This window comes from Alligator sinensis, unplaced genomic scaffold (assembly GCF_000455745.1).
Source record: "Alligator sinensis unplaced genomic scaffold, ASM45574v1 scaffold502_1, whole genome shotgun sequence".
In the NCBI taxonomy this organism is placed as follows: Eukaryota; Metazoa; Chordata; order Crocodylia; family Alligatoridae; genus Alligator; species Alligator sinensis.
This window is the reverse complement of record NW_005841896.1, coordinates 880,619-907,016: the sequence shown is the minus strand read 5'-3', so window position 1 is coordinate 907,016 and position 26,398 is coordinate 880,619. Positions and strand designations below refer to the sequence as shown.

The following is a 26,398-nucleotide window of genomic DNA, read 5'->3' as shown; positions in this document are numbered from 1 at the left end:
TTGGCAACTGCTCTTCCAAAAAGGTATCAGGGAATAGCTGGAGCTCAGCATGTTTTGCCACACCCTTTCCATTCCTTCTGGCTGACGCATCTGGCAGGCTAGGGTGCTGAGAAGGGAGGGACCGAGCAGCCAACTACATCAACTCTGTGCATACGGGGGACTCCCTCAAGCTGAAAGCATCCTCACCAAGGGAGATGAAACTCAACTCTCCCCTTTGCACTGTTGTAGCTGTTCAAACAGAGTACAGCAGACCACAGAATCTAACCTGGTCTTGATAACCTCCTTCAATAGTATGATGTAGTAAACACTAGTGTGATAAATCCTGGACTAAGGCTACAGTTCAAGCAGAAGCTTTCCTAAGATCTGCAAATGCACTCCACCAGTAACAATCCTTGCTCCTTTCATCCTTGGCATCTTGCCATATTTGCATCATGCTTTTTGAAAAAGCAGATAGATACTTCTGACTAAGTCAAAATCCCCCAATTCATGTTAGAGAGTAAACTCAGGTAGACTTAAATCCAGTTCAACCAAATAAATGGTGCATTAACCCAACAAATCTCTTTTCAATCACAGCTTTTGAGTTTTCAGCGAGAACAAAATTTTGGCACTATTCATAATCACCTTCTATATCTTGTCAAGCGATCAGTTTATGTCAGTGGTCTCCAACCTTTTTAGAAGATCACCTTTGACATTTAAAAGCAACCCAACATCTACTGTGCACCGACACCCCCAACCCAGCAGGTAAGTCTGTGGGGAGGCAAAGGGGCGGAGACGCAGATCGACGCAGAAGGAGAAAAAAAAATATTTGGAAGTGCACATCCCCAACAGGTAAGTTCCACCCGGCCAGAGCCTCACTCAAACCTTGCTCCTGCCTCTGAGGCACTGTCCCTCACCACAAGGCCCTCAATCTAGCCCCTGCCCCTTCCCTACTCCGTGGACTAACCTGCTGGGCTGGGGCACGCATGTGCATGCACATGGGCACTCAGCCCCCCACCCCAGCCTCAGATCGACTCCAAGAGGCTCTGAGATCTACCGGTGGATCGAGATCCACTGGTTGGTGACCACTGGTTTATGTTAACTGTGGACAATGTTTTCCAGGGTTGAGCTTCTTTTAAGTAAACCTTTTAGAAGCAAATTCAATTATGATTTCATACTAGAATGACACTGCCATATATGAGGTCTTCCTAACTAAAAATACTAGTCTAGAAAGAGAATGGCCTATAACATAATCAAATACTAAGTTATCCATTACTCTTGTAATTAAATATATTTGTTTCAATGATTGACTAATGTTAGAAAATTATCCAGTTGAAGATATCAATCCTCTAACATCTGTCTACAAATACAATCCTAAGCACATAAGGCCCTGAAACTACAGGGTCCAAAGTGCCTTTACTTCTTAAGGCAGGGCCCAATGCTTTTTAAATACAAGCATTTTGCAGTTTCAATCATTCGTCAGACATTGTATAGATAAACCCTCCCCAAATTCTCCATTCTGGCAAACACATCCTGGTGAATCTGGCAGCGATCTGTATTTAGTTTTTAAATTGCTAAACTTTAAGAAACTGCCTAAATTTTATATTTTTTTCAAACTCAACAAAACTGATTTTATAGAATTAGTACAGCTGGCTTTTCCCCCTAGCTCAACTCTTGAAGCAAAAGCAACACATTTGAAAAGCGTACCACTTAATATTTTCTTAGAGCTGCCTGACAAGACTATCCTGGTCCTGGATACCCAGATGGAGCAATTAAGCCTGCATGATTCCAGTGGCCCTACCACAGAAAGTGTGTGCAAAGAGGGAGCAGGTATCCTAGAATATCAGGTGTAGCCAAGCAGCTACAAGCTATCCCAGTGAAAAGAACTTTGCGAGTAGCTGTGCTCCTCTTCTGGGTTTGTCACTGGGGGTGTGTTTAAGCCTAGTTATTGCTGATAAAAGCTATGGCTCTGTAAACTATGACAAAAAGAAAGTTGCTTTAATTTATACTGAAATCCTGCTTGGCCATGGCAGCCTGAGTTTTGATAAAATGGTTTAAAGCCATTTTCCCCTCTTCCTCAAATGTTGCAAGCGCACACAAGAGAATCTGCACCATGCATGAGTCTATACAAGTTGGTATTGTCCACAATTAATGTTGTCACAAACATGCCTGCTGCTGCTTTCTGTGCACATCTACATGGGTGAATCACTGACCACTTCACTAACTCATGACATCGCATGACCGATTAGGATTTTATACAGGGGATTTTTTCTTGCGTGTTCAGTTACACCATTCCTGTGGCAAGTTATAATATATACTGAAAATACAACTGCAATTCCACTGATATTTAAAATGTAACATCTAAAACGATAGCACAATCCATGCTTTGCTTTTGTGCTGCTGATTATGCAACCTTAATTCATGTACTTATCTTTTTACTTAATTGCCTTAATACCTAAAGTATTAGGTGGGTCAACATGATATATCAGTCATGGTGAAACCTTTCCTTCCTCACCAGAATTATAATATTTGTGTCTTATGTAAACTATTAACAGCTCTGCTCTCTAGAGATATCTATAAATAATGGGTACACACGAGTACCTACGCTGAATGTGCTATGATTCAAAGTCATTAGCAATGCCCACACAGAACATTTTTACTGGGACAGGTTACAAATAACTGTGAATTGCAGAGTGGGGGACTCCTAGGTTCAGTACTAGCTTTCAAATCTACATGACGTCCTTTTATATAGCATCTTTCACACTTTTATAGCAATGGCATCCTGAATGAATAGATAAATATTAATGGGCAAGTTAGAAAGTGAAAATGTAGTTTGCAAACAGTCTTTTTCAGTCACATGGGGCCTGGTCTAATTCTTCCTCTAGTTAACAAGAATCTTTCCATGGACTTTAAAGGGAATTGAATCTAGCCCTTGGAGACCTTAAACCAGTTCCTAATGCAGATAATCTTGTAGCCCAATCGTTAGAAACATGCTTAAGCATGTCTAATACAGGGAAAGAGGATGATAGTTTACAACTAGTGAATGTTCTTCACAGAGACTGAGAAGGAAAATAATGTGTGTATACTCTGAAAAATATTCTTTCCACCACGCATGCTATATAGTGAGCAACCTGGATTACAAATAACATACCCTGGAATACTTACTTGCTGGCTGGCAAAAACATTGCTAAAGGATTGCTATGTCCAGGGCAATTTGCACATATCTGTCATGTAGTATGAAATAGGCAATTTTACTGGATTCTGTGATGGCATTTAGCATGAAAAATACATAATGCGAATAATATCAAGTGACCAGAGTTTACTAGAGTGCTTGTGGCCTTAGGTGGGTTAATGTGAATTTTAATTTGTGCTAATCTGCTGGAGATCCAGGAAGTGCAAAATATATTTTGTAAATAGTATTTACTCACTTAAATTAGTACCGAATTACTTAAGTTTTAAAGAAATATTCTATCCTGGTTATCTTAAAAAGCATCTTTTGCTCTAAAAACAAGTGTTGTGCATCTCATGGCTGTGCAGAAACCTCATGCCTTTTGAGACTGGCATTACAAAGTCTAGAACAAGCCAATTTGGGGATGCAGAGACTGTTTCTGCTTATATACATCTCTGGCTATATAAAAGTGATGTACTAAGTACCCTGGGTCAAATTTGTTCCTGAATTTATACCCATTTCAGAACACTGAAAGCTGAATTGTTGCAGGGATGTCAGTCAGGGCAGGATATGTTATCAGATGTTATTGATTGATATTAGGATCTTTTTCAAATGTAGGTGAAATCTAATGACATGAATGTCTTAGGGTGGATCTGAAACATCTGCATAATTGAGAGTCATATAACAATGGACTTCAAGCCTGAAATATTTCTGAAAATTCTGGATACATGACAATACCATGTGGGAAGAATTTTGCTACATGCATGCACAGCTAATGGGTAAATATCTCCCACCCGGACCATGGGCTCTTCTTTAGATGCTTGTTTAAGACTTTGTTTGATCCAGGACAGACATACTTACATCTTGCTCAAAGAGGGACTGTTTGAAGCCTGCAGACTTGAGGATCACAACTGGTTTTCTATTACCTTGAGTTCAATTAATCAAGCTTCTTTTTGTGATACTTCTTCAGTATTATAAACATTAAAAAAACCACCCCCCCAAAAACCACCATGCAGATGCCTGACAATTCTAATGGAATGGCTATCTAAACAGAATCACCATGAAGTTAAGCAAAGTAGACAAATGGCCTGAATGGAGGTTTGCAAGCTGTCTCAGGTAACAGCTGCCTGTCAAACCTCTCTACAATGCTTACACTTAAATTGTTACTAAAATGCAGTTTTGTTAAAACATTCCTCATCTTTGCTTACCTTTTCTTTGGATAAAGTCAGTCACAAAGCTACACAAGTCAAAGTCACTTAGCTCAGGAAACAGGTTAAGAAGCAGAAGCAGAGTAATCCCTGCAAACAGCTTTGGCTGTCAGAATCAGTTATGTTGATAAAAGGAAGTGACTAGACATTTCTGTTAAGAACCTGGGACAGCTTTCCCTTCTTCAGTCAAGAAACATCGCAAAGAAGCAGGATTGAGATGTGTCATCATGCACCCAAACATCAAACTTATTCTTCTCTTGCCTTCTTTCTTGAGCTCACCTGCTGAGTTGCATTTAGGCCCTTGTAAACTTTTCTTTGTCTATCTTTCCTGAAGTTGAAATGTCCCACAGCAGCACAATAAAGAAAAGCACCCACTTTATTTCTTCCTGAATCTTCTTTCAAACCTGCATGTGTAACTGCAATACACGTGCCCAGAAGGAAGCTAATGGGGCTTTCTCAGTTTTAGCTAAATTAGGGTCTCAAAACCCTTTGCTTCAACGGCACTCTGTGCTGACTGTTCCCTACAAATCTTTCCAGGCTTCATCGCTCAATGCTACCTAAAAACAATGTTCATTTGTTTGAGGAACCTGTACTTTACAAACAGCTCATTTAAATATATCATTATTACAGCATTGTTGGTGAAGGAAAGTGTAGTCGGCATTGCCCCCAGAGACTCTCTGTTTATACGCATGAAGAATGATGCAATCACTGCATCTAAATAGCAATCCAACATGGAATTATAGGATTCAAACAACAGAACCTGCATATCAAAAGAGCAAGAGCCAAATTCAGCTCTGGTGCAAACATCATGTCCACATCAGGCCCAGTTATTGCTGTCAAAATTTTCTATTTCTAGAAATAGAAAATTAAGCTCATTTATGGGTCAGAGCTGTCAAGATGCCGTATTTTTGTATGCCATTTACTATGGCAGGAAGGAGGTAAGAATATTTGCATAAATATGTGATATTTTTCCCAGTAGTTTATTAGCTCCTGTTGTTTACTTATCATTTGTAGTCATTAATCTTCTATTTATGGCATCACTACTCATTGGTGTGGAGACTATTATGATGTGATAGAGTTATGACTTAAAAAAGTGGACAAAGATCCCAAAATTGGACTTGACACTTGTTTCCCCATGAGGAATAAGCCACATGCAAGCCAACACTTAAAGTAGACACTCGTAGATAGGGACCTACTTAATTAGTGGTTTTGCAGAAACCGCAAAATCTGGGATTGTCCACAAAATCAACAACAAAAACAACTTAATAAAAATAAAATGCTGGTGGTTCTTGCTCCCAGGAGGGGAGCTGGCTGGCAGAGCAGCACAAATAGGGCAGCCAGCAATCAAGATGGCAGCTGCCCCCTTGTCCTTCCTCCCACCCCGGGACCTCTCTGCCAAACAGCACCGAGGGGCAGGGCCTCTCCAACAATCAATGCTAAGGGGTAGGGCCACTGCAAAATACCATAAAATCATCTCTGTGTGCTGTGAGCTGACCACAGCCATCTCGCCATGATTTAAATATGTCCCTACTCTTAGATGCTCATAGCTATGATCAGTATATCTAACCTATCAGCAGGTATTTAAGACCAGTGAGGACTACTGTGTTTTAAAGTGACTCCCTAAAACATGTTCCATCAGATAATGTGCAAGAAGGAGTAATACATGGTGCAGCACAGATGTGGAGCAGGGGTGTCAAACTTATCCAGCCCTGTGTGCGAAATCAGCGTCTCAAGCCCGGCCTGTAGGTCAAATCTGTTCCACACACTGGCCCCACCTGGTGGAGCCAGCCCACAGGGCTGGTCCAGTGTGGGCACCACATGCAGCACATGCCCTGGACTGGCTGTATATGCTGCTTGAAGTGCACACAGCAGCTCCAGCCCCACAGTGGTATGCAGCAAGTGCCAACCTTGGCTTAGGCCCATGCATGGCACTTGGGGCCAGTCTGAGAGAAGCGCACTGCAAACTGGCCCTGCGCACTGGATCCAGCACATGGGGCTGGTCTATGGGCCTGATCCAGACTAGCCTCAGATCCAGTGCTCGGGGCTGGTCTAGCACAAGTGTCACAGATTAGACCCATGTGCTACATGCAGTATGCACCAACGCCATCCTGGCGCAGCACAGACCAACCCTACACCATGTGCAGCCAAACAGAACTTTGTTTCTCTGTATTGCAGATCTAGTTAATTCATCCCAGCTTCACCATCTGCATCAGCAAAGGAAACCAAACTGCAGATACACAGAACACTCACACAGGTGAGAACAGACAATCAATCAGGGCCTCACTATTCAACTGAATTTCAGTTTCCAAACTGCACGTTTGGGGCACCAAAAATCAGACAAGCAATGAAATTCTGCCACCTAAACCAAACCCCAACACCTGCCCAAATGCCACCTTGTCACAGGCAACATGTCAGCCTTGCAGCAGGTGACCTGTGGGTAAAGGAAGCATGGACTCTGTCAGACCACACAGGAAGGGAATTCCAGAGAACAACTGATCCCCAAATGTACAAATCTAGTGAAGCCAAACCGCAGCAGCTTGGATAACACACAAGGGAAGTGGTGGTTTCTGTGGTACACAGGACCCTGATCTTAATGAGGTCTATTAAGGAAAGCTGACATCCTGAACTGGCCCTGGGATAAAATGGAAGTTTGTGTAGTTTCTTGACCCCAAGGGCTATATATATACATTCCCCCAGAGAAGCACCAATAAGAAAGGAGCTAAAGTTTCTCCATGGCCTTAATTTTCCACTGTAAATAAAGAATATAGTAGTAATCCAATCTGTAAGAGGCAAAGGCATAAATAACTGGCGACATCCACCTCTAAACATAAAGGCTGTAACCTCCTCATCAGGAGAGTAGAGATCACAGATATACGGCTTCTAATCTAAGCATCAAGTGACTATAGTCCCAGCTCCATTTCAAGATCCTCCAGATCTTATTCCATGGCAGGTTTTAACATGAAAAGCTCAGAACAAGTGTCTGCTTAATAAATCAATGCAGATAATTAATCTATCATTACCCACAAAATTGATCATCATAAAGAGGTACAAGGATTTACATCTCAATTCTACCTGCTGTCCAGACATTGCACCTTTTGCCTCACTCTCTCCCCCACCAATATCAGGATAATTATTCTCAGAGAGCATTAGCTAGTGCTCAGAGCTGCCAGCATAATTCACATTTCCTTGGAGACCCAATTATGGGCTATAGGAAACAGTTTCAAAGACATACCCCTTACTCTCCTACAGCTTCATATTTATTTAACCAAACCCAACTGTTTTTCTTGCCTTTTGGGTCTGGCAGCTGAATAACAGAGTGAAAGGAGCCAAATTCCTTTAATTCTATTTAGGCAGACTCAAATCTATAGCTTGCAAAGAGCAGAGATGCTTTTCTGCCTTCTGTGATGAATTTATTTCCCTTTCTGGAACAATTCAGATTTTGCATCTGCTGTGACCCCTTAGGGTAGATGGCTAATTAAAACAAATGGGTATTCTCTTTCAGAATTAAAAGATGCAATATATGGCATCACTTGCATTATGTGATGTTGCATCAAGATAGGGTCATTGGGTGTTCTTGTAGTCTGGCAGTCTTATCACAAAAGTGGCCATAGTTACTTCATAGATCAAACTCTGTTTGCAGAGCTAAACAGACACCTTCCTTTTTAAATATATTTACTTAGACCAAGATGGAAAACAGTATGCTGGGACCTGTAGTCTTCATACGCCATACCAAAAGTCTGTATAAAACAGAGACAGAGTGATTTAACTTGTTCCATAAAGAACAAAACACTTTTCTCATTAAAAACAAATCAGTATACATAAATGCTAACATTACTGGGTGCATTTTTGGACATCCCTGACCCTATATCTGGAATGTTACACAGCTTGGAATCGTGGGGTAGACTGCCACATGACATCTGGCTTTCCAGCTGAATAGTTACATATTTTCAGCTGAGTGTAAAGTCACAGAAAGAAAACAGTGGGCAAAACAGCAGCAGTCAATGGCACCTTGCCTTAGTTTTAAGCTCTGCTTTACTTAAGTTTCAACAGTTCAGTTTGTATTTCTTCCACACATGCTCTTAAGTTATATTTTCTGTCATTTATGAGTCTGGATCTTATTCCCATCTTCCAAAGGAAAAGGTGGCTCCCCATCAAGTGGGTGCTTATGTATAGCCTCTAAAGGGGTGACCCAAGGCTGTGCAAAGGGCAAGGGAAACTCTCACAACTTAGTTTGTCCTGCATGTCCATCCCCTCTGACAGGCAGTACCCAGAAAAAGAGACAACGGGAGGAAGCATGCCCTCTCCTCCCCATGGGTGGCTGGGGACTGCCTCTCCCCTGCAGCTACCTCCAGCTTATGCTGGTGGTACTTACTTTGTGGCAAGAAATTCATTGCGGCCTCCCTCCAGTCTTTCCCTGAAATGTTCCACTTTTCCTCATAGGGTGTGTACAATGTTACATTTTACACGTGCTGAGGCCCACTGTAGCTGTAACAAGAAATGTTCACAGCTGCAGAGTGCTTTTAAAATGGTGAACTGCAGGAAAATTTAACCCTCATCCCATGTAGTATCAACCAGGGGAGCCCTAAAACAGAGCGCCTTAGGGAATCTGTGTACAGTTTCCCTGCAAGGGTTAATTTGGGACAATTCCACCCACATCCCATGCAGCTTTATGGGGATGGCTGGTGCTTGCACTGGCAAACACCGGCCCAGTCCCACCCCAGGGCTGTTACAGAGATGAGACAGAAAATCTCCATCTCCTCCCTGCACAGCAGGAGAGGGAGAGGAGAGGGGGGAAAGAGAGCCAGCCCAGCCCCACCCCTGCTGTGTGTGCCTCTCTCCCCACTACCCATGCTAGGGTCTTGGGAGGAGCTGAGCCAGGCCCATGCGGGGGTGGGGGGGCGCAGCGGTGGCGGCTCTCTTCCCCCCCCCACGAGCTTCTTGACAGCAACAGAGGCTCCTGCACCCAGATCTAGTGCAGGAGTGGGGAAACAGAGCCCCCCACCTCGCAGACCTGGCTTGGCTCTCCCAAAGATCCCAGGAAGGGTAACTGAGGAAGGCTGTGTGGTGGGGGGGCTCTGCCCCCTGCTTTCCCCAAGGCCATTGCTGACAGTTGCCAGCTGGCAGAGGGGTGGTTTGGCATCCTCCTGGGAAGCTGCTTTAGTGCCCCCACCTGCTGGTTGGACCAGTGCAGACAGGCTCCAAGCCCCCCTCCCCACCAACAAGCAAACACCTACTGGGTTCAATGGCACTCTAACTCATGCTTTCTGTACACACCCAGAGCCACACCTGAGAGAAATGTGGCCTGTATTACTATTTGGCCCAGACAAAGAAAGATTGGAAAATGACACTGAGATGCAGAATAAGGTAGCAAGAGTCAAACTACCTACACACAGTGATTGCCAAGGTCTCCTAGTACCGCTAATATCAGCGAAAATCATTTACCTTTGATCCCTATTATTAGGGCTGTTCTCAGAAGTGACTCACCTAGATCAGTTCCAATTGTTTTCAAACCTACAGCTCTCTCAAATAAATTCTAAGGCACAGCGTCACCCAAGAGAGTTCAGGTTACCTCGGAGATCTCTCTAATGCTTCTTCCCGAACAAGAACACAGCAATACAACTTACCACTACTTTCTGTATAATCTCAGCCACCCTCAAGTAACTTGCCCAGTCCTACAAAAACCACAAATGGGGAATAAACAGCTCTACTATGTTTTGTACTGCACTGAAATACAGGAACTAACTTTATGGTTAAAGACTCTGTTTATCTTAGATTGCCTTCATTTGGAAATGTACCAACTTTCTCACCTCATATTCTCCTTACAAAGAGTTCATAGTAGGCATGATTTTTTTTCCTTACAATTAGTGTTTATATTTACTCAGTTCAAGCAACTTTGCATTTGATTGCACTGAGAGCTTGTGAACTATCATTATGAAATGTTACCATGGTTGAACACAGTTACGATAGAGTTCACTGATATGGTGCTGACCACAACCTAGCAGTTAAGGAAGACTAGGTAAGACAAGCCATCATGTTCTGTGTTTTATAATCTATCTGTGACTTAACAATATTTATTCTATGCTGCTTGCAAGGCTGTGGACAGCATTGTTTCAGTTCACTCCATTCTATGCAAATGTGCCCCAACATAGTTACATTTTGTAATACAGACAAGTCCTTACTAGCTGTGGCAATGACTAATTTAAATGAGACACAGATGTGGTTTCTTTGCTGCTTGTATGGCTCTCATATTAATTGGGTATTTGCACCTGGTGTCTTTCTTACATTTACTGGGTTACTACTGTTGATTTTTTTCTCTGTCATTTCTCTTAGCCTGTTACAGATTAAGGACAAGAACAGGACAGGAAGCAGAGAGGGTTTAGCAATATGAAGGTTGGCAAAACCTTGTCCTAGATGCAGCCGTTGGTTTATCTGAACTGTAATCAAATACCAGTAATTCCTGACTCTTCCCCAGGACCGGCTTAAATACATACTGAATATTTAAAAGATATAATAAATCCCCATTATGATTATGTGCATTCCAGGATCACATTAATCTGATTCTCCACTTGGGGAAACTGAGACACATGGAGATTGAGGTTAACATTTTCAGAGTAGGAGACATAAATTGAGACTTTGCTAAGTCAGTGACTGAGTTGGAAAAAAGGGGAACCTGACTCTAAAAAGACCCCGCAGGACCAGGTACCAGACACATCATAAGCAATCTCTGTGCCGTGGGTGGCTGTGGCATCGGAGGCAGCAGCAACAGCCACCACTCTCATGCCTCCTCTAAATCAGTGCTCAGGACTGGTGCCCCATTTACCCATATATGATAGATGCCATATAGGATTGGGTATCTAGGGATGTTAGAAGACTGGCAATACCTTATCTTTATTATTTGCTGGAAGTGACTGGTTTTTTTTTTGTCTCTTATTCATAACTTTGTGTCAGGGTTCAGGTTATCTAGAGCTAATTCAAGCTGGCAGCTCTTCAAGCCAGAAACCTTGTCTTCCTACACGTTTCTAAAGTGATTGGTCTGGAACCATAAGTGGTGTGACAAAACTGAATCCACTAACGTTTGTATTTATGTAATAATAAATTACACTCATTCTCTTTATAAAGAGTGTATAATAGGAATAGATTTTTTTCTTACAATTAACGTTTATTTCCTCACTGAAGGGGGCTCTCCATTCAAGAAGCTATTTTCATGTTTTGTGTATAATGCCATCTGTTCTTGATTGTATCCATGTCATTCTACAGCTTAGAAACACATGAGCATTTATGTCTAAAATCTCTAACTACAACTTCAGGCTCAGCGAAGAGGCACATTAATGAAATGCATCTCCTTACCACTATGGTGCACGAATCTTGCTTATTTTAATTAAAAGCCTGAATCAACACAGTATATAGTGTAATCTGTTTATGACCCCAGATAAAGCGAAACTCCATTTACAATAATGGAACATGAAAGCTTAGAATTGCTTTGCAGCACTGCAATATGCATAGTGGAAGTCCAGGTACTACAACCTCCTCTCTCAATGTGAAAGATCCCATTCAGTGTAAAACAACCCCCTCTACACATCTGGAAGTACCACTGTATTCAAAGAACTGTTGTAGTCTAGCAGCAGTTACTTTGCAATATCTCTTTGTATAACAAGACAAACATTCAGGATTTTATGCTTGCTTAAAATAAAAAAATGTAAACCAATTATGGGACTTTCAATATTTTGCCTAATTATTTAATTTCTCTTTAACATATTTTGTTTTTCCCAGAAAAAAATTAAGAGAAATAGATATAGATATCCAGCCCACCTTATATTTTGTTCTTATGTTAAACCACCCAGCTTTTCCTTTAAAGCTCTAATTTTAAAGAATATATTTATGTAATAGAAAATGGTTTTCTTTTCTGAATTTGCCTGTTACTATACTATCATGTTATAAACTTTGTAAGTACAAAATATAGCACATCAAATGTTACCTTCATAGAGAATTTCCTTCTCTGTGGGAGTGTATCTGTATCCTTGAATCAAATCTGGAAGGCAGTCCTTGCAAAAGGAATGAAGACAAGGAAGCAATCTGGGGTCTCTTCCCTTTAGTTCCCATTTGCACACCAAACAATTCCTCAACAGATCAAAGCTCTCCATTTTCCGAGTCCAAAGTTTGATATCAAGAGGACTGAAAGTCACAAAATGGCTCATGAAAATCACTTTCTACTTAATGAAGCACTTGATCACTCAAGTGAAAACCAAAAGCTAGCAGCAAGATGCACATTTGTTTAGCTCCGTTGAAGAAGTTCTTTGCAGCTGAAAAGTGCATACCCATCTTGTCCCAAAGAACCATTTCTCTTCAAATCAGCAAAAAAATCAAAATCCCATTTTCCCATTTAGTTAATTTGGTAAAACAGAGGCAAATTGTATTGTGCATCTATTTACAGGTATGTTAATATGATGAATTCTAACAGAGTGTACACTTCTGGTCAGCAGTGTTCAGAGCAAGTGAAAAATGCAACAGTGTGTCCCAACATTCTTTTAACATTTTCTCCCCCCATATTTTACAACCAAAATGTGAAGGAAATAGAGATTAACATACCTAATAATTCCTTCCCATTTCAGCAATGCCTCCTAAGAAGCTGTTTAAAGAACTATAAAACTTCCTATAATTATGACTATTCTTGTTTTTATAGATTTAAAAAGCCTTCAAACTATAGGACTCAGTATAAGTTTCACCTTGGGGTTCCTTGCTTGTTGCCTCTCAAAGAGAACATCATCTCAGCCCTGCTCCTTTTATAAATAAAACAATGTTTTTCTTAACTATCAGCCTGGGATTCTCCAAGTCAAACTGCATATTTTCTGGTTCATGCCTCATTGTAGATTCAGAACCTGGAAGCAAGGCTTCAGTTCCATCATGGAAATAACCCACACATGCAATGAGAAACTTTACAAGTTAGAGATGCTGGAGCTTCCTTCTCATTTATTTTTTTTTCTGAGAAAAAGGGAGAGAACAAAGAATGAAAGTGTGCCGTCTACTTCCTGGGAGAAGTTGGAGATTCCATCCCATTAGGCCACAGATCCTAAAGAGGTTTTGCTGCGTGGCCACTACAAACATAATTCCTGCAATGACTGTTTCTGGAGTTCATCAGCACAAGTAGGGCAAGCAGTTCAAACAGCTTTGGGTGGTATCAATTGATGTTGTTTTCTCCCATGGGCAATGGCAGGGGAAAATCCAGTGGAAATCATCTGGCTCTCTTCATCCATAGCCACTGTCTCTGTGGTGCCAGCGCAGATGAGCTTCTGTAAGATAAGATAAGAGCACAGCACACCCGGGAGGCAGAATGCCCCACTTTTGCAGGTGCAAGTAGCCTCTGCACAGAAGAGTGTGTGGATCCCTTAGGTAACAATTCTGTTGACGTGTGAACTACAAAACAATCCAGTGTTGTCTCTCAGAGTGTCATCAGTATTGAGCACTGAATGCAGAGATGCAGCTCAAGCAGGCTAAGAACGTACCCCCTCCCATACACAAAGCACTAGTGACAGAGATGTAGCTAAGGTAAATCTTCAAAGCTCGTCTTTCCTTTCAACCGAGCCTTTCTAACAGCTATAAATCCCGATGTTCAAAGTTATTTATGTCAAGCCCTTTCACAGGGATTTACCTTTGAATGTGGTGACTTGCAAATATACCATTAGGGAGGGAAAAGCTATTCTAATAAGGTCTGGTATTTCCATCAGTAACATTTTGTTTTCAAATACATGCTATCAGATATAATCTGGTACATTCTATTGGCAAAACCCAGACTCTTCAGACATATCTTTCTGAACCAGGAGAAATGAGTGAAGAGTGAATGGCTATCACCTGAGGCAAAGAAAGTCACATCAACCTCTCTCACTTCCCCTTTAATATGAATGGTGTATTTCTCAGAATTAAATATGGAAACAGGCCACTTAGCAAACCAGGGTTTTCACATTTCACAAAGCTCCCATTCTACTGCACAGCCACTTTCTGCTGCTACTCAAGAAGTAAAGGCACAGTTCATTTAAGATGTGATAAAGCTTAAAAGGATTAAAAGTAATGAATGCAGAAAAGAAATCTGCTAAACTGAATCCAGATAATATTTATTTAACAATACTGGCTGAAGAGGCCAGAGTGCTTTTTGAGTGGATTTGAACAGCAAAGTGAACAGGATGACATACCACTCCCATAGCTTGCAATCCCTTTCCATAAATAAGAATAATCGTGAAGTGATTAGTTTCAATGTGTCCAGAGAGCTTTAGTCTTCAATTGTCATCTGAGTGAAACACTTGAAGAGATTTATTTCAAGTGCAAGACATCTACTGCTTGAGTAGGAGTTACACAACACAGATTTTTCATAGTGCTATGAGACAAAGTCATTAAGTAGCTTTTGTTTATTGCATAGGGTACTTAAGATACCTGCCATGTTTACACCACTGTAACAGAGGAGCTGACAGATGACAAACTTTCTTAAATCCAATGTTGAATTACCAAGGGAAGAATCAAGGATTTTAGTGTTCATTATTCCAGTGTAGGTATCATCTCTCTGCCTTCATCTTAAAATGCTGATTTGTTCAATGTTAATGGGCTATTATCAGTTCTCTGCCATCTAGTGCTGAGGTATCAGAATAACAGAATGTACTGAGAGCAGCTACCCTTGAAGAGCTTCCTGTTTGCTCTGGGTCCTGGTGTAATTTAGAGTGGTGTACAGAAAAAATGAGCATTACACCAGTTGTGTTCAACATCCAGGGAGAGTGTTGCTATTCTATTCTTTCCCAAAATGAAGGCCTCTTTCTGCAGGGTTTATTTTCTGGCTGAGGGTTTCAGAAAACAAACAAATAAATGCCCCTTTAAAATGAGTAAAATTATATTACCAGCATCTGTGTCATCAGGAGCAGTAAACACAGCTTTCACATGTATGGGGGATAGCTTAGGAAGCTTCTCAGGCTCTGAATGATCCTGAAGAAGTCCTATAAATGTGGCAGGGGCACGGACTGACCCATTCATGCTAGCATGTAAAAAGAAAGCATGAGCTGCACTGAAACCACTGAGGATACTTTTAAAACAAAAAAGAATGGATTCTCTAAAAACATGTGTAGAAACATGAAGCAAATCAAATATGAAGGACTAAAAAATGACTACCTGCCCATTTTGCACTGAAACCACTGAGGATACTTTTAAAACAAAAAAGAATGGATTCTCTAAAAACATGTGTAGAAACATGAAGCAAATCAAATATGAAGGACTAAAAAATGACTACCTGCCCATTTTTTAAAAAGAGCTTGAGATTTTGTTTAATATTTTAACCATTCAAAATATTAAGGCATATTCAAATCTTGTCTTATATTGCATTTTCAACGGAAGAAGCAGATGGAAAAAATCAGCAGATATCCAAAGAACCATGTACTCCTACACTCCTATATAAAGCTATCTAAAATTTACTATTTGTAGCAGCAGCAGATTGAAGATTTGAATGTAAGGTCCCTTTAACAATAAGCTGTATTCAGTGTGACAATACTAGTATTAAATAACATGAAAATAATGCTTAATGGATGAGCTCATTGTATTTGGTGCAACTTCACAAGCCATTTCTGAAAGGAAAAGATCCAAGGGACATAATTGGCTTCCTGTTTCTCTTACATTCCTTACAAGTACTGTAGTCATTACCAAACTCACAAAAATGTATTCAATTACACTAGAACAGGGGTGGGCTGGATCCAGCCCGCCAAGGGATCCTATCCAGCCTATGGCAGGCCTCTAGACACTGCCTGGCCCAGGGGGCAGCCCAGGCCGTGGTGTGCGTGACTAGACCGGGGCGGGGGGAAGAAACCGCTTCCTGGCAGCCCTCACAGCAGTGGCTCCTTCCAGCTGCTACTGTTAATGCCTACTGCCGCCTGGCCCCACTGCCCAGGCACTCCTGCCATGCACAGTGAATTGTGGTTCTGCCCCAAGCTGGATAGCCCTGCAATCCCAGCTCTGGCACCTGCCCACCTGTTCCACTCCCGGATGCAGCTTCCCAGCCACCCACAGCCCCATCCCATCTATCCGGCCAAATGCACCCTGCCTGCAGGGGTCCCAGTTGGTCTCCATCGAGACTCCACCTGCTCGCTCCATCTGGCACCCCAGTGGTGGCTGTGGGGCAGACGGGCCCGGGCTGGAGAGAATCAATTGCCCCTTGCCCCTTCCCCCCCATGCCAGATCAGTACCTTTCCCCCTCCTCCCTTCACCCCCAGCTTACAAAAATTCCCAAAGTGGCTCTGCAGCCAAAATAATTGCCCACCCCTGTACTAGGAGTATTCAGTTCTTAAGTTACTATATTGTTTTGATATCTTGAGAAAATGGGGGCCAGAACAAAGGTCCTTGGAAAATGAAGCATCGGTATATCAGTACTTCAGCTGAAAAATATTTCAAGTACACTGGACGGCTAAAACATATCCCAGTATATTAAAACTTCTAGGGAGGTCTAAATACACTTAAGATAAATAAAAATATGGCATATATTATCATAACCAGAACACCTCCGTACTTTCAAGGAAGGAACTTTAAAATAAATGAGATATTCTCTGTTCATTTCTTCCATGTCTTGCTGCTAAATGATACTTTGACTTCATCTTCCATGTATTAAAAGTGTGGGGTTAGTGTGAGTACTATGCATGTTGTAATATTTATCTTGCCATATTTGTCTATAAATGCAACATTAGCAGTGACTAGAGTTGCCAAGGGCTTCAATTCTGCTATTTCATACCAGTGACTATCAATCTTTTGGCCCTGTGGGTCAGATGAGTAACTCAGGGCATGTCCACAAGCTGAACTGGGCCCACGTGCCAGGATTGGGCTCCAGAGCCCTGCGCTACCTCCACCCAGTCCCACATGCCAGGATTAGGCCCTTGGGCCCTGTGTTGCCTTTACCCACTCAGGTTGGGCCTCATGCTGCTGCTGCCTACTGGTGTCAGGTCCTGGAGCACCAGGCCACCACATCCCAGCCCCATTTCCTGAAATTGGGTTCTGGGTCCTCTGCTGCTCCCACCCAGTCCCATATGCTGGGATCAACCCATGGATCTGCCAGTGTATTAAGTAGCTGTGGGATCCTTTTAATATCCCACTTCCAGACCCTAAGGAGCAGAGAACATAAAGTGTTCAAATTGTGAAGATGATCACTAAGAACCTAGTAAATTCTCTCTCACCTGCTGGTGTGACAGCTGAAAATTATGTCTGTGTGATAAAGGTGCTTGCTGAAGGCTGTATGAAGATTAGACCAAGTGTTTTTCTGTCATTTGTTTAGATATTAAGCTATATGTTGTTGCTAAGAGCCTAATTAAAGTTAAAGATGTAGTAAGGCCTTGTATGAAGTAAGGCCTAGTAAATTTAGCAAAGCCTTGAAGTAGTAAGGCCCTGTGGCATAGTTAAAATTAACCTTATCAAAGGAATGCAAGGCTTGTACTGCTATTAGTCAGTCTAAGGACAGTTGAAGTAAAAAGAATCTGAATAGCTGTAACTTATCAGCACAGTTCAGAAGTTATAAATTGGCTGAAACATCTGGAAATCATTCAGAAGGAAGATACAGCTCTGTGAAAGGGATTAATTAGCTGTTGACCTGGATCAGTAGGCCCGTAGATCTCAAGGAGCCCAAAGACTGAATACCAGGGTCCTTCCCGGTACCTCTCGGGCAGCGGTGATTGGAGACGCCTGGCTTCACTGAGCTTTGTGGAAAGAGAAACTTGCCATACATCAGACATCAGAGGGGATTGCCGATAAGTTGCCGATGCAAATTATTACTTTCTGTCGTTATCTTAGTATACTACACGTAGTCATGTTTTTGTTAAGTCAATAAACCTTTCTTACCTTTCTACTCCCAGCCATACTCTCATTCCCGAACCCTCCGCTGGCAGCTGGGACATAAATTGGCGTCATGAACAGGATTGAGAGGCTCTGGTCCGGAGAGAAAGGTCGGAATGGAGGGAGTTGCGTGTGCCCCGTTGGTGGCTTTGCTTAAGGAAGTGACAGGGATGGAGAATCCCGGGTGGGATAAGGATAGGTTGAGACCTGCCTGGAGTGACCTGGGAACTGTACCCAATCACTGGGCTAGGTTTGCTACTGCTGCCTGGGGTAAGCCCAAGAAGGGATCTCTGTCATGGCTGCTGGCCACATGCCTGCGGTTAGGGGCTGAAGAGAATGCCTAGCTCTGGGAAAAGGTCACCCGGCTGAGTAAGGAGTTAGAAGACATGAGAGATTTCAACAGCGTGGCATGTGAGGCTGCACGAGCTACACAGAGCCACTTGGAAACATTAGAACGGAGGGAAGGAAAAATTATGATCGCGCGTGTGGCCACTTCCCTCCAGAAGAGGGCGCAGTTAGCACAGACTGTGGAGCCATCCTTCCACAAGGTAGGGCAGTGTCTGTATAGAAAGAAACCAGAAGTTGCGCTCTGGGAAGATCAAAGGGAGGAGATTGATAGAGAGGAGGAAATTGATGATGAGCCTGGTGCTGAACCACCCCCATATGTCCCTGCCCAGAGGGAGGAAACTGGCCAGGCTTTCCCCGCCCATAGGGAGGAATTCAGCCAAGTTTTTCCCATGGTGATAACTCGTTCAGGGCCGCAAGGAGGGAATCCCCAAACAGAGCTGCATTCCTTTACCTGCAATGAGATTAAAAATATACAAAAGCAGCATGAGTTCAAGCCAGAAGAGCCAGTAATAGACTGGCTAGTTCAAATGTATAGTGAAGGGGCATTTGCAATTTCAGTGAATAGATCCGAAGCCGCACAAATGGTTCTGCGCCCTGAGCTCCAGTTAAATCAGTTTGCAGGAGGTGATAAAAGTTACTTTATTTTCTGCTGCACTCCAAGCAACTGCAGCCAGTTATGGTAATATGCAAAAAGAGCTTAACCCTGCCCCTCGGGCGTGGGACAATTTAGAAGAGGCTGTCTGCTGCTTGTATCAACTAGCACTAACTGAAATCATTTGTGTAGCAGTTTGGACTCACACGCCAGGTGCAGAAATTGTGATGGCACCATTGTGGAGGAGGTTTTGCCGATGAGCACCCACAGAGTGCACCTCAGCCCTTGTAATATGCAAAAAGAGCTTAACCCTGCCCCTCGGGCGTGGGACAATTTAGAAGAGGCTGTCTGCTGCTTGTATCAACTAGCACTAACTGAAATCATTTGTGTAGCAGTTTGGACTCACACGCCAGGTGCAGAAATTGTGATGGCACCATTGTGGAGGAGGTTTTGCCGATGAGCACCCACAGAGTGCACCTCAGCCCTTTTGGCCTTGGAGCCAGAGGCGGTGAATCACCTGGTAAGAGATGTGATCTGGCGAGTAGTACAGCTTTTACCCATTTTGCAGAAGCCAAGGATTACCAAGCCAATGAAAACTGCCAAGGCCATGGCGGTGGCCTCAGCGAAAGATAAACTCCCTGACACCCCCCACCCCGCCCCACCGAATTGTTGAGAAAAGCCAAGAAAGGCCGGCCCAAGACTCTGCAAGCAAAAATGTGGAAAGACTTGTTAGCTGCCTGTTTCAATAAAGTACAAATTGATAGATTGCCCACCAATGTCTTGTGAGGGCTGTGGCCTAAACACTGCAGCAAAAAAGCAAGCCCAAAAGCGGAGCCTTCTGCACCACCAGCAGGGTCACCCCCCCCCCCCCCCCCCCCCCCCAGATCATGTGGCCTAGGGAGTCCGGCCAGCCCAACCCCCAAAGAAAGGGGCCACAATGGGGGCAGTAGCAAGCTGGGACCAGTATCTAAAGTTAATATTAGCCCCTTAATTCAGATACCTGTACAGATTCAAGTCAGTAAAAGTGAAAAGTCAATTGATATGCTATTAGACACGTGTGCCCAGATTTGCATTTTAGATTCTGCAGATTAGAAAGGGGAGAAAGGAACCCCTTGGCAAGTAATTGGAGTTGGAGGCACCAGACAACCAGGATATATAGTCTGAGCAACCTTCGTATTACCTAACGGCTCTAAGGTGACAGCGGCAGCAGTAATACTTAAAGGGGGACAAAGCTTACTGGGACTTAATGTACTAAGACAGCGGTTTGCTCTTGAGCAAAAAAATTGGCAGTTTGGGTGTGCAGTGCCTCACCAAGAACCAGAAGAAACAGCTATAACAGCTGTAACTCGATGTAGCATGATCCCACTAACCCTGCCTCCCATGAAAGGAGTACACAGACCCCAGTATCGAACTCCACCCGAGGCCACCCAACCTATCCAGTATATTATAAGCTAGCAGTTGCAAGACGAGACTATTATCCGAACCCACTCTCTGTATAACAATCCAGTATGGCCAGTGCGTAAGCCAAATACGGAGTGGCAGCTGACTACTGACTTTTAAGCTTTAAATGCCAATACTGACCCCTTGACGGCTGCCATCCCATCACTACCAGCCTTGACAGAAAGCATCCAGTGTTATAAGCCTGCATAGATAAGATCCATTAATATCAAAGACATGTTGCAACAGTACGTGTTTGTAGCCATAGAAGTTATCACAAAGATAACGTTCGCCCGCGCCTCAGCAAGAGCTACAGCCCAGGACACTTGTGCAGCACTAGAAACTCTGTTAGCTGTGTATCCACCACCCTAGAACTACAAAGCGATAATAGCCCTCACTTCCGCAATCATCTTGTGTACGACTGAACTGCAAAACATAGCATATTATAGATATATCACATCCCATACCATCCGCAGTATAATGGATTGGTAGAGCGAGCCAATGGCATCCTCAAATGCAATTTGTGGTTGGCCGCTGGCCCAGCTCTTAAGGACTGGGACTTGCACCTAGATCAAGCTATCAATTGGACCAATAACTGACCCTATCCGGGAGGTAGCCCTATGCAACAGGCCTTTGAATTGGGTAGTCCCCGTGAGCCGGCAGTAGAGTGACGTAGGGGTGGTGACCCAACCTGAGAAAGCTCCAAGTAGGGGATCAGGTAGTAGTGAAGCATCCTCAGGGAGATAAATGGGAGGGGACGCTATTAGTAAAAGGTATACATAATACATGGTGGGCATTTATGTCAGATTCATCTAACAGGAGCCAAGCTCCTTGTTGTCTTGTTCCTACAGATTGGATCTGTCCACAAATGCAGCCATAACCATTCCTAATTGAGCCTGCCACTGAAGACAAGTCCTGCTCTGTCACCAGTCTGAATGACTGGCACCATGAAGTGGTGGACTGTTATAACTGTACTCTTTTTATTAATGCCTTATTGTGTTTCCTGGGTAGGGCGTGTCTACTATCCTTCTTATTACCCAGATATTAATGAACTTGCTCCTGAAAACCTCAAGGAGTGGCCTGACCCTGAAGAGCATCCCCCGGAAACGCGCTCAGATGAACTTCACGTGGTTCAGCCGCAGTATCCATACTGGAAGAAACCCGCCACCCCAGAGCAAGTGAAGTCCTGGTCTCTGAGTAGAAGAAACAAGATAGTGGACTGGCAAGGTAGTAACTGTCAGTGCACCTGTGGCACCAGTTATTATCTTGAGTACATTCCCTACCTGAAGGCTAGAATGGCTAACTGTGGGAGGGGAGGTAATTGTTGTAGCTCTGCTTGCTTAGGGGTTTGTTGTTACATACTTCCTGAAGGAAACCCCATTGAGCTCAACACCCCTGAGTCTGTGCCCCACAAATGTGCATTCTGCATCTGTTCAGCCTCTCGAGCCACTGCGTTTATGGGAGAATCTGCCCCCTCCCATTCCTATGGCTGACAACACTCCAGCAATAGTGCAAAGCCCACCAGGTGGGAGGGCACGCAGCAAGTTGGAACAAAGTTATTACATAGTTTGTGAATCATACCTATACAGAGGCGTGGTAGAATGGTACCCATTTTAATACAACTAGAAGGAAGCTGTATCCACAAGTCTCCATCACTTATCCCCATCCTTTATACCAGTGGGGTTCCTAAAGCAAATTAGTGCTATGATTCTGCCAGGGCAATGCCGTTTCATGAACCCGGTACAGCATCGTCCCCATGAGCGACAGTGGGAACCCTTTCACTCTCTGGGAGGTGAAGTGTGGTTACAGGTTCCTAAGGAGGGAAGGATAAATGTAATCTGTGAGAGAACAGGGTGTTCACTACTGTCTCTGGCCATTCCTCCACAGGAGGCCCCAACACTGCCCGTGTATAACTCCACATCCTGGGGGAGGTCACAAGTTAAAATCCCAACCCTCCTAAACACTTCGTTGTTCACTGCCCGCGTATTGTTCAGACCAAAACAATAGTATGTCTGAGCTACTTTTCAAAACTGTTTGGCAGGAGCCCACGTAGCTAAAGAGTTACTTAAGTGAGAATAGCCAATCATTTTTCATTCCACGAATACAGTTAAGTCATGCAGATGAAGAGATGCTCCAAGTTATCTTTGAGACAGCCTTAACTCAGCTATAAAAGTATAGAACTTAGATAAATCCCAAAAAAACATTGAAAGAGTAGCCAATCTCTGACAGGCAGTAAAGCTGCTCACTAGGGGAGGCATGCTCGAAGGAAAAACTTCAGAGCACACTGACGAATTGCTAACTGATGTAGGATTAGAGACAGCCCATCTTGCCCAGGCCATGATAGACACTGCTTTTAAAGCAGGCAAAAATCAAACTTGAAGTACTGCTTGTGTGCAAGTTCAGTTATCATTAAATATGCATTTTTCCCAGGTAATAAACAACGTTAAAAGTAGAGAATGGCCCCCTGGCTTAGCGCATCATAGAATGCCTGCAACATTTAAAGAAAGATACCCCTATCAAAGTACCTGGATTACCACTTGAGAAAGCTGCGATAAAGGAAAGTGTTCATTCCTAGGGCAGGGGGTAAAAGATGAAACTAGACCACTGCTTATTTACTAAGCATGGGGCAAGGAGGAGAATGCCTTTGAGACTAGAATCTGCATTGACCCATATGGGAAATAGTTACCCCAGATGGCCGTCAGTATGTGGCACAGTCCCCCTTGGTTCAAATTAGTAGCACCTTGATTAAAGACCCTATGGAGAGGCTGGCCTCTCAGCCAACCTAACATGACCTGCGTATACGAGTTACCTAATGTGTCATATGTAACAATAAAACGTGTTTGTTGGGAAAGACCAAGTCGTTTGCTGTATGAAAATGGTACCACCTAGACTTTGTCCAATTCATGTTGCTTAAGAGCTAAGAGTAGAGCCGTTACTTTGCTGCAATTAAGTAACCGTACTATTGCCCTAAAATGGCCAGAAATTTCCTCTGAGACTGTACCTCTCAACTTTACGATACCCACTTCATGGGTATCAGATATAGACATGCCACAGTTAGAAAACTAGAATAAAATAAAAAATAAGCTGCAAAGCCTTGAGGCAAAAGCTTGGCAAGGCACTCAGTTAGCTCTCCTTGCTCGAGAGGGTAGGCGAATCATCAGTTTGGCTGTCAACATGCCCGAGCCATGTAAATGGTATGATGTGATCTGCACTATTCGTGTGTCACCAGGTGTCACCTCAACTACACGGCTAACCATCTTAAGCGTCATAGTATTTTGCATTTACCTAATGGCAACAGCTAAATAGTGTTTTAACGGTTGTTGTCATAAATCTGTTCATGCAATGCAAGTTAAATTTAAAAATCCCTCCCCATTCCCTAATGTAGCGCATGTAGCTTTAGCATCTCAACTGCAGCTATCATAGTGCTTCAGCAAGCAAGGAGTAGAGTGTGACAGCTGAAAATTATGTCTGTGTGATAAAGGTGCTTGCTGAAGGCTCTATGAAGATTAGACCAGTGTTTTTCTGTCATTTGTTTAGATATTAAGCTATATGTTGTTGCTAAGAGCCTAATTAAAGTTAAAGATGTAATAAGGCCTTGTATGAAGTAAGGCCTAGTAAATTTAGCAAAGCCTTGAAGTACTAAGGCCCTGTGGCGTAGTTAAAATTAACCTTATCAAAGGAATGCAAGGCTTTTACTGCTATTAGTCAGTCTAAGGACAGTTGAAGTAAAAAGAATCTGAATAGCTGTAACTTATCAGCACAGTTCAGAAGTTATAAATTGGCTGAAACATCCGGAAATCATTCAGAAGGAAGATACAGCTCTGTGAAAGGGATTAATTAGCTGTTGACCTAAATCAGGAGGCCCGTAGATCTCAAGAAGCCCAAAGACTGAATACCAGAATCCTTCCCGGTACCTCTTGGACAGCGGTGATTGGAGACGCCTGGCTTCGCTGAGCTTTGTGGAAAGAGAAACTTGTCATACATCACACATTAGAGGGGACTGCCAATAAGTTGCTGACGCGAACTATTATTGTCTGTCATTATCTGTCTTAGTATACTACGTGTAGTTGTGTTTTTGTTAAGTCAATAAACCGTTCTTACCTTTCTACTGCCGACCATACTCTCAAGCCCAAACCCTCTGCTGGCAGCTGGGACAGCTGGTCTCCCTTCTCCAACAACAACTTCCAAGGAAAGTGAAAAAGATTCAATGTACCTGATATAGTACACCAGAAATATGACACGGCAGAAAGAATTTTTTTTCCGCAGCACTGGCAAGATCGCAGTCTATGTTTGATGCCTCAGGTCTGATTCTATTTGAATCAGAAGCTGTATTGTATGAATATTAATCCTTACAAAATTATCTAAATTCTTATCCAGGAACTCCACGGGGTGAATATAGGCTGACAAAAAAAAAAAAAGTTTAATTTTATTAGTTATAACCTTTACGTCGTAAGTGTATGGCTTTTCCATTTTAAATGCAGGCTGAGGCTCAACCAAACTTTGGGACCTAATTAATTTTTTGCCTTTATTTTTAGCAGATACCTTATAGCAGTCTTCACTAGAACTTCAGAAGAAAGGCAAGGATGTGACATGAGGCCAGATTCATGGAATATCTTAAAAAATAATTAGACCCCGATGCTGCAAAGAGCTTTAAAGGGTCATTCTGGCAATTGTGGAGCATGCTACAAAACCAGGATTTTGAAGTACAACCTAATGAAAGTGATGGGAGTTACATCATTTGTAGGCTCCCCTGCTCCACTCCCCTTCCACAAACAGACTCTCCAAGAAACACACTGAAAAATGCTACATGTTCCTTCAAAATATTTACAAACAGCCTTTAAAATTTAACACGGAAGAAATAAAACTATCAATATATTTTAGCAGCCATTTCTATGCTGTTTCCTTCACAGTGTTTTTTTGTACTGAGCAGTGAGTATTAAAGGTTACTATCATCAGTTAATGGGAAATGTTATAAGTTACTTGCAAAATATCATATTGTATTAGACATAATTAAAGGTAATGTTTCACTAAAACCTGACCTGTTAGAACACGTTCCTTTTTTAACACTAATACTTGGTAAAAGTAATCATCAGTTTGCCCGGGAACTGGCTGAGGCCGCATGCTCCAGGACCATGGTTGTCATGGGTGACTTCAATTACCCAGACATCTCGTGGGAGGATCGCTCAACAAAATCTGAGCGGTCGCAGAGCTTCCTCTCGTGCGTGGATGACCTCTACCTGACTCAAGAAGTCTATGGGCCAACGAGAGGCAAAGCGCTGCTCGACCTGGTACTGGCTACTGGGGATGACCTAGTCGGCGACCTAGTGATCGATGGGAAGCTGGGTGACAGCGACCACGAGCTGATCACCTTCACCATCCGCCGAAAAGCTGGCAAGTCAGTCAGCAACACGGAAGTCCTTGACTTCAGGAAAGCCAACTTTGACAAGCTCAGGAGGCTTGTCAGTGAGGCCCTAAGGGACCATGACCACGGAGAGAGGGGAGTTCAAGAAGAGTGGTTGCTCCTCAAGGGAGCGATCCTCAATGCACAAACTAAGTCTATTCCATCTCAGAGGAAAGGCAGCAAGAGGGCACAGCAGCCCCCCTGGCTCTCCAGGGACCTAGCAGACCTCCTGAGGCTAAAAAGTAAGGCCTACAATGGATGGAGGATGGGAGTCACCTCCAAGGGGGATTATTCTGCACTGGTCCGGTCCTGTAGGGAGCATACCAGGAAAGCCAAGGCTGCAACTGAACTCCAACTAGCTTTGAGCATCAAGGACAATAAAAAGTCCTTTTTCAGATATGTGGGGAGCCGGAGGAAAAGCAGGGGAA

At 43.1% G+C, this 26,398-nt stretch overlaps 1 protein-coding gene across 1 annotated transcript in view; it reads right to left on the bottom strand.

The window, feature by feature from the left end:
• The window catches only part of TRIM66 (tripartite motif containing 66), a 96,707-nt gene that overhangs the window by 66,857 nt on the left and 3,452 nt on the right, over positions 1 to 26,398 (bottom strand). The window contains exon 3 of the mRNA XM_025197411.1: positions 12,329 to 12,525. Coding sequence (XP_025053196.1) covers positions 12,329 to 12,525 — 197 coding nt within the window. The remainder of the gene's footprint in view (positions 1 to 12,328; positions 12,526 to 26,398) is intronic.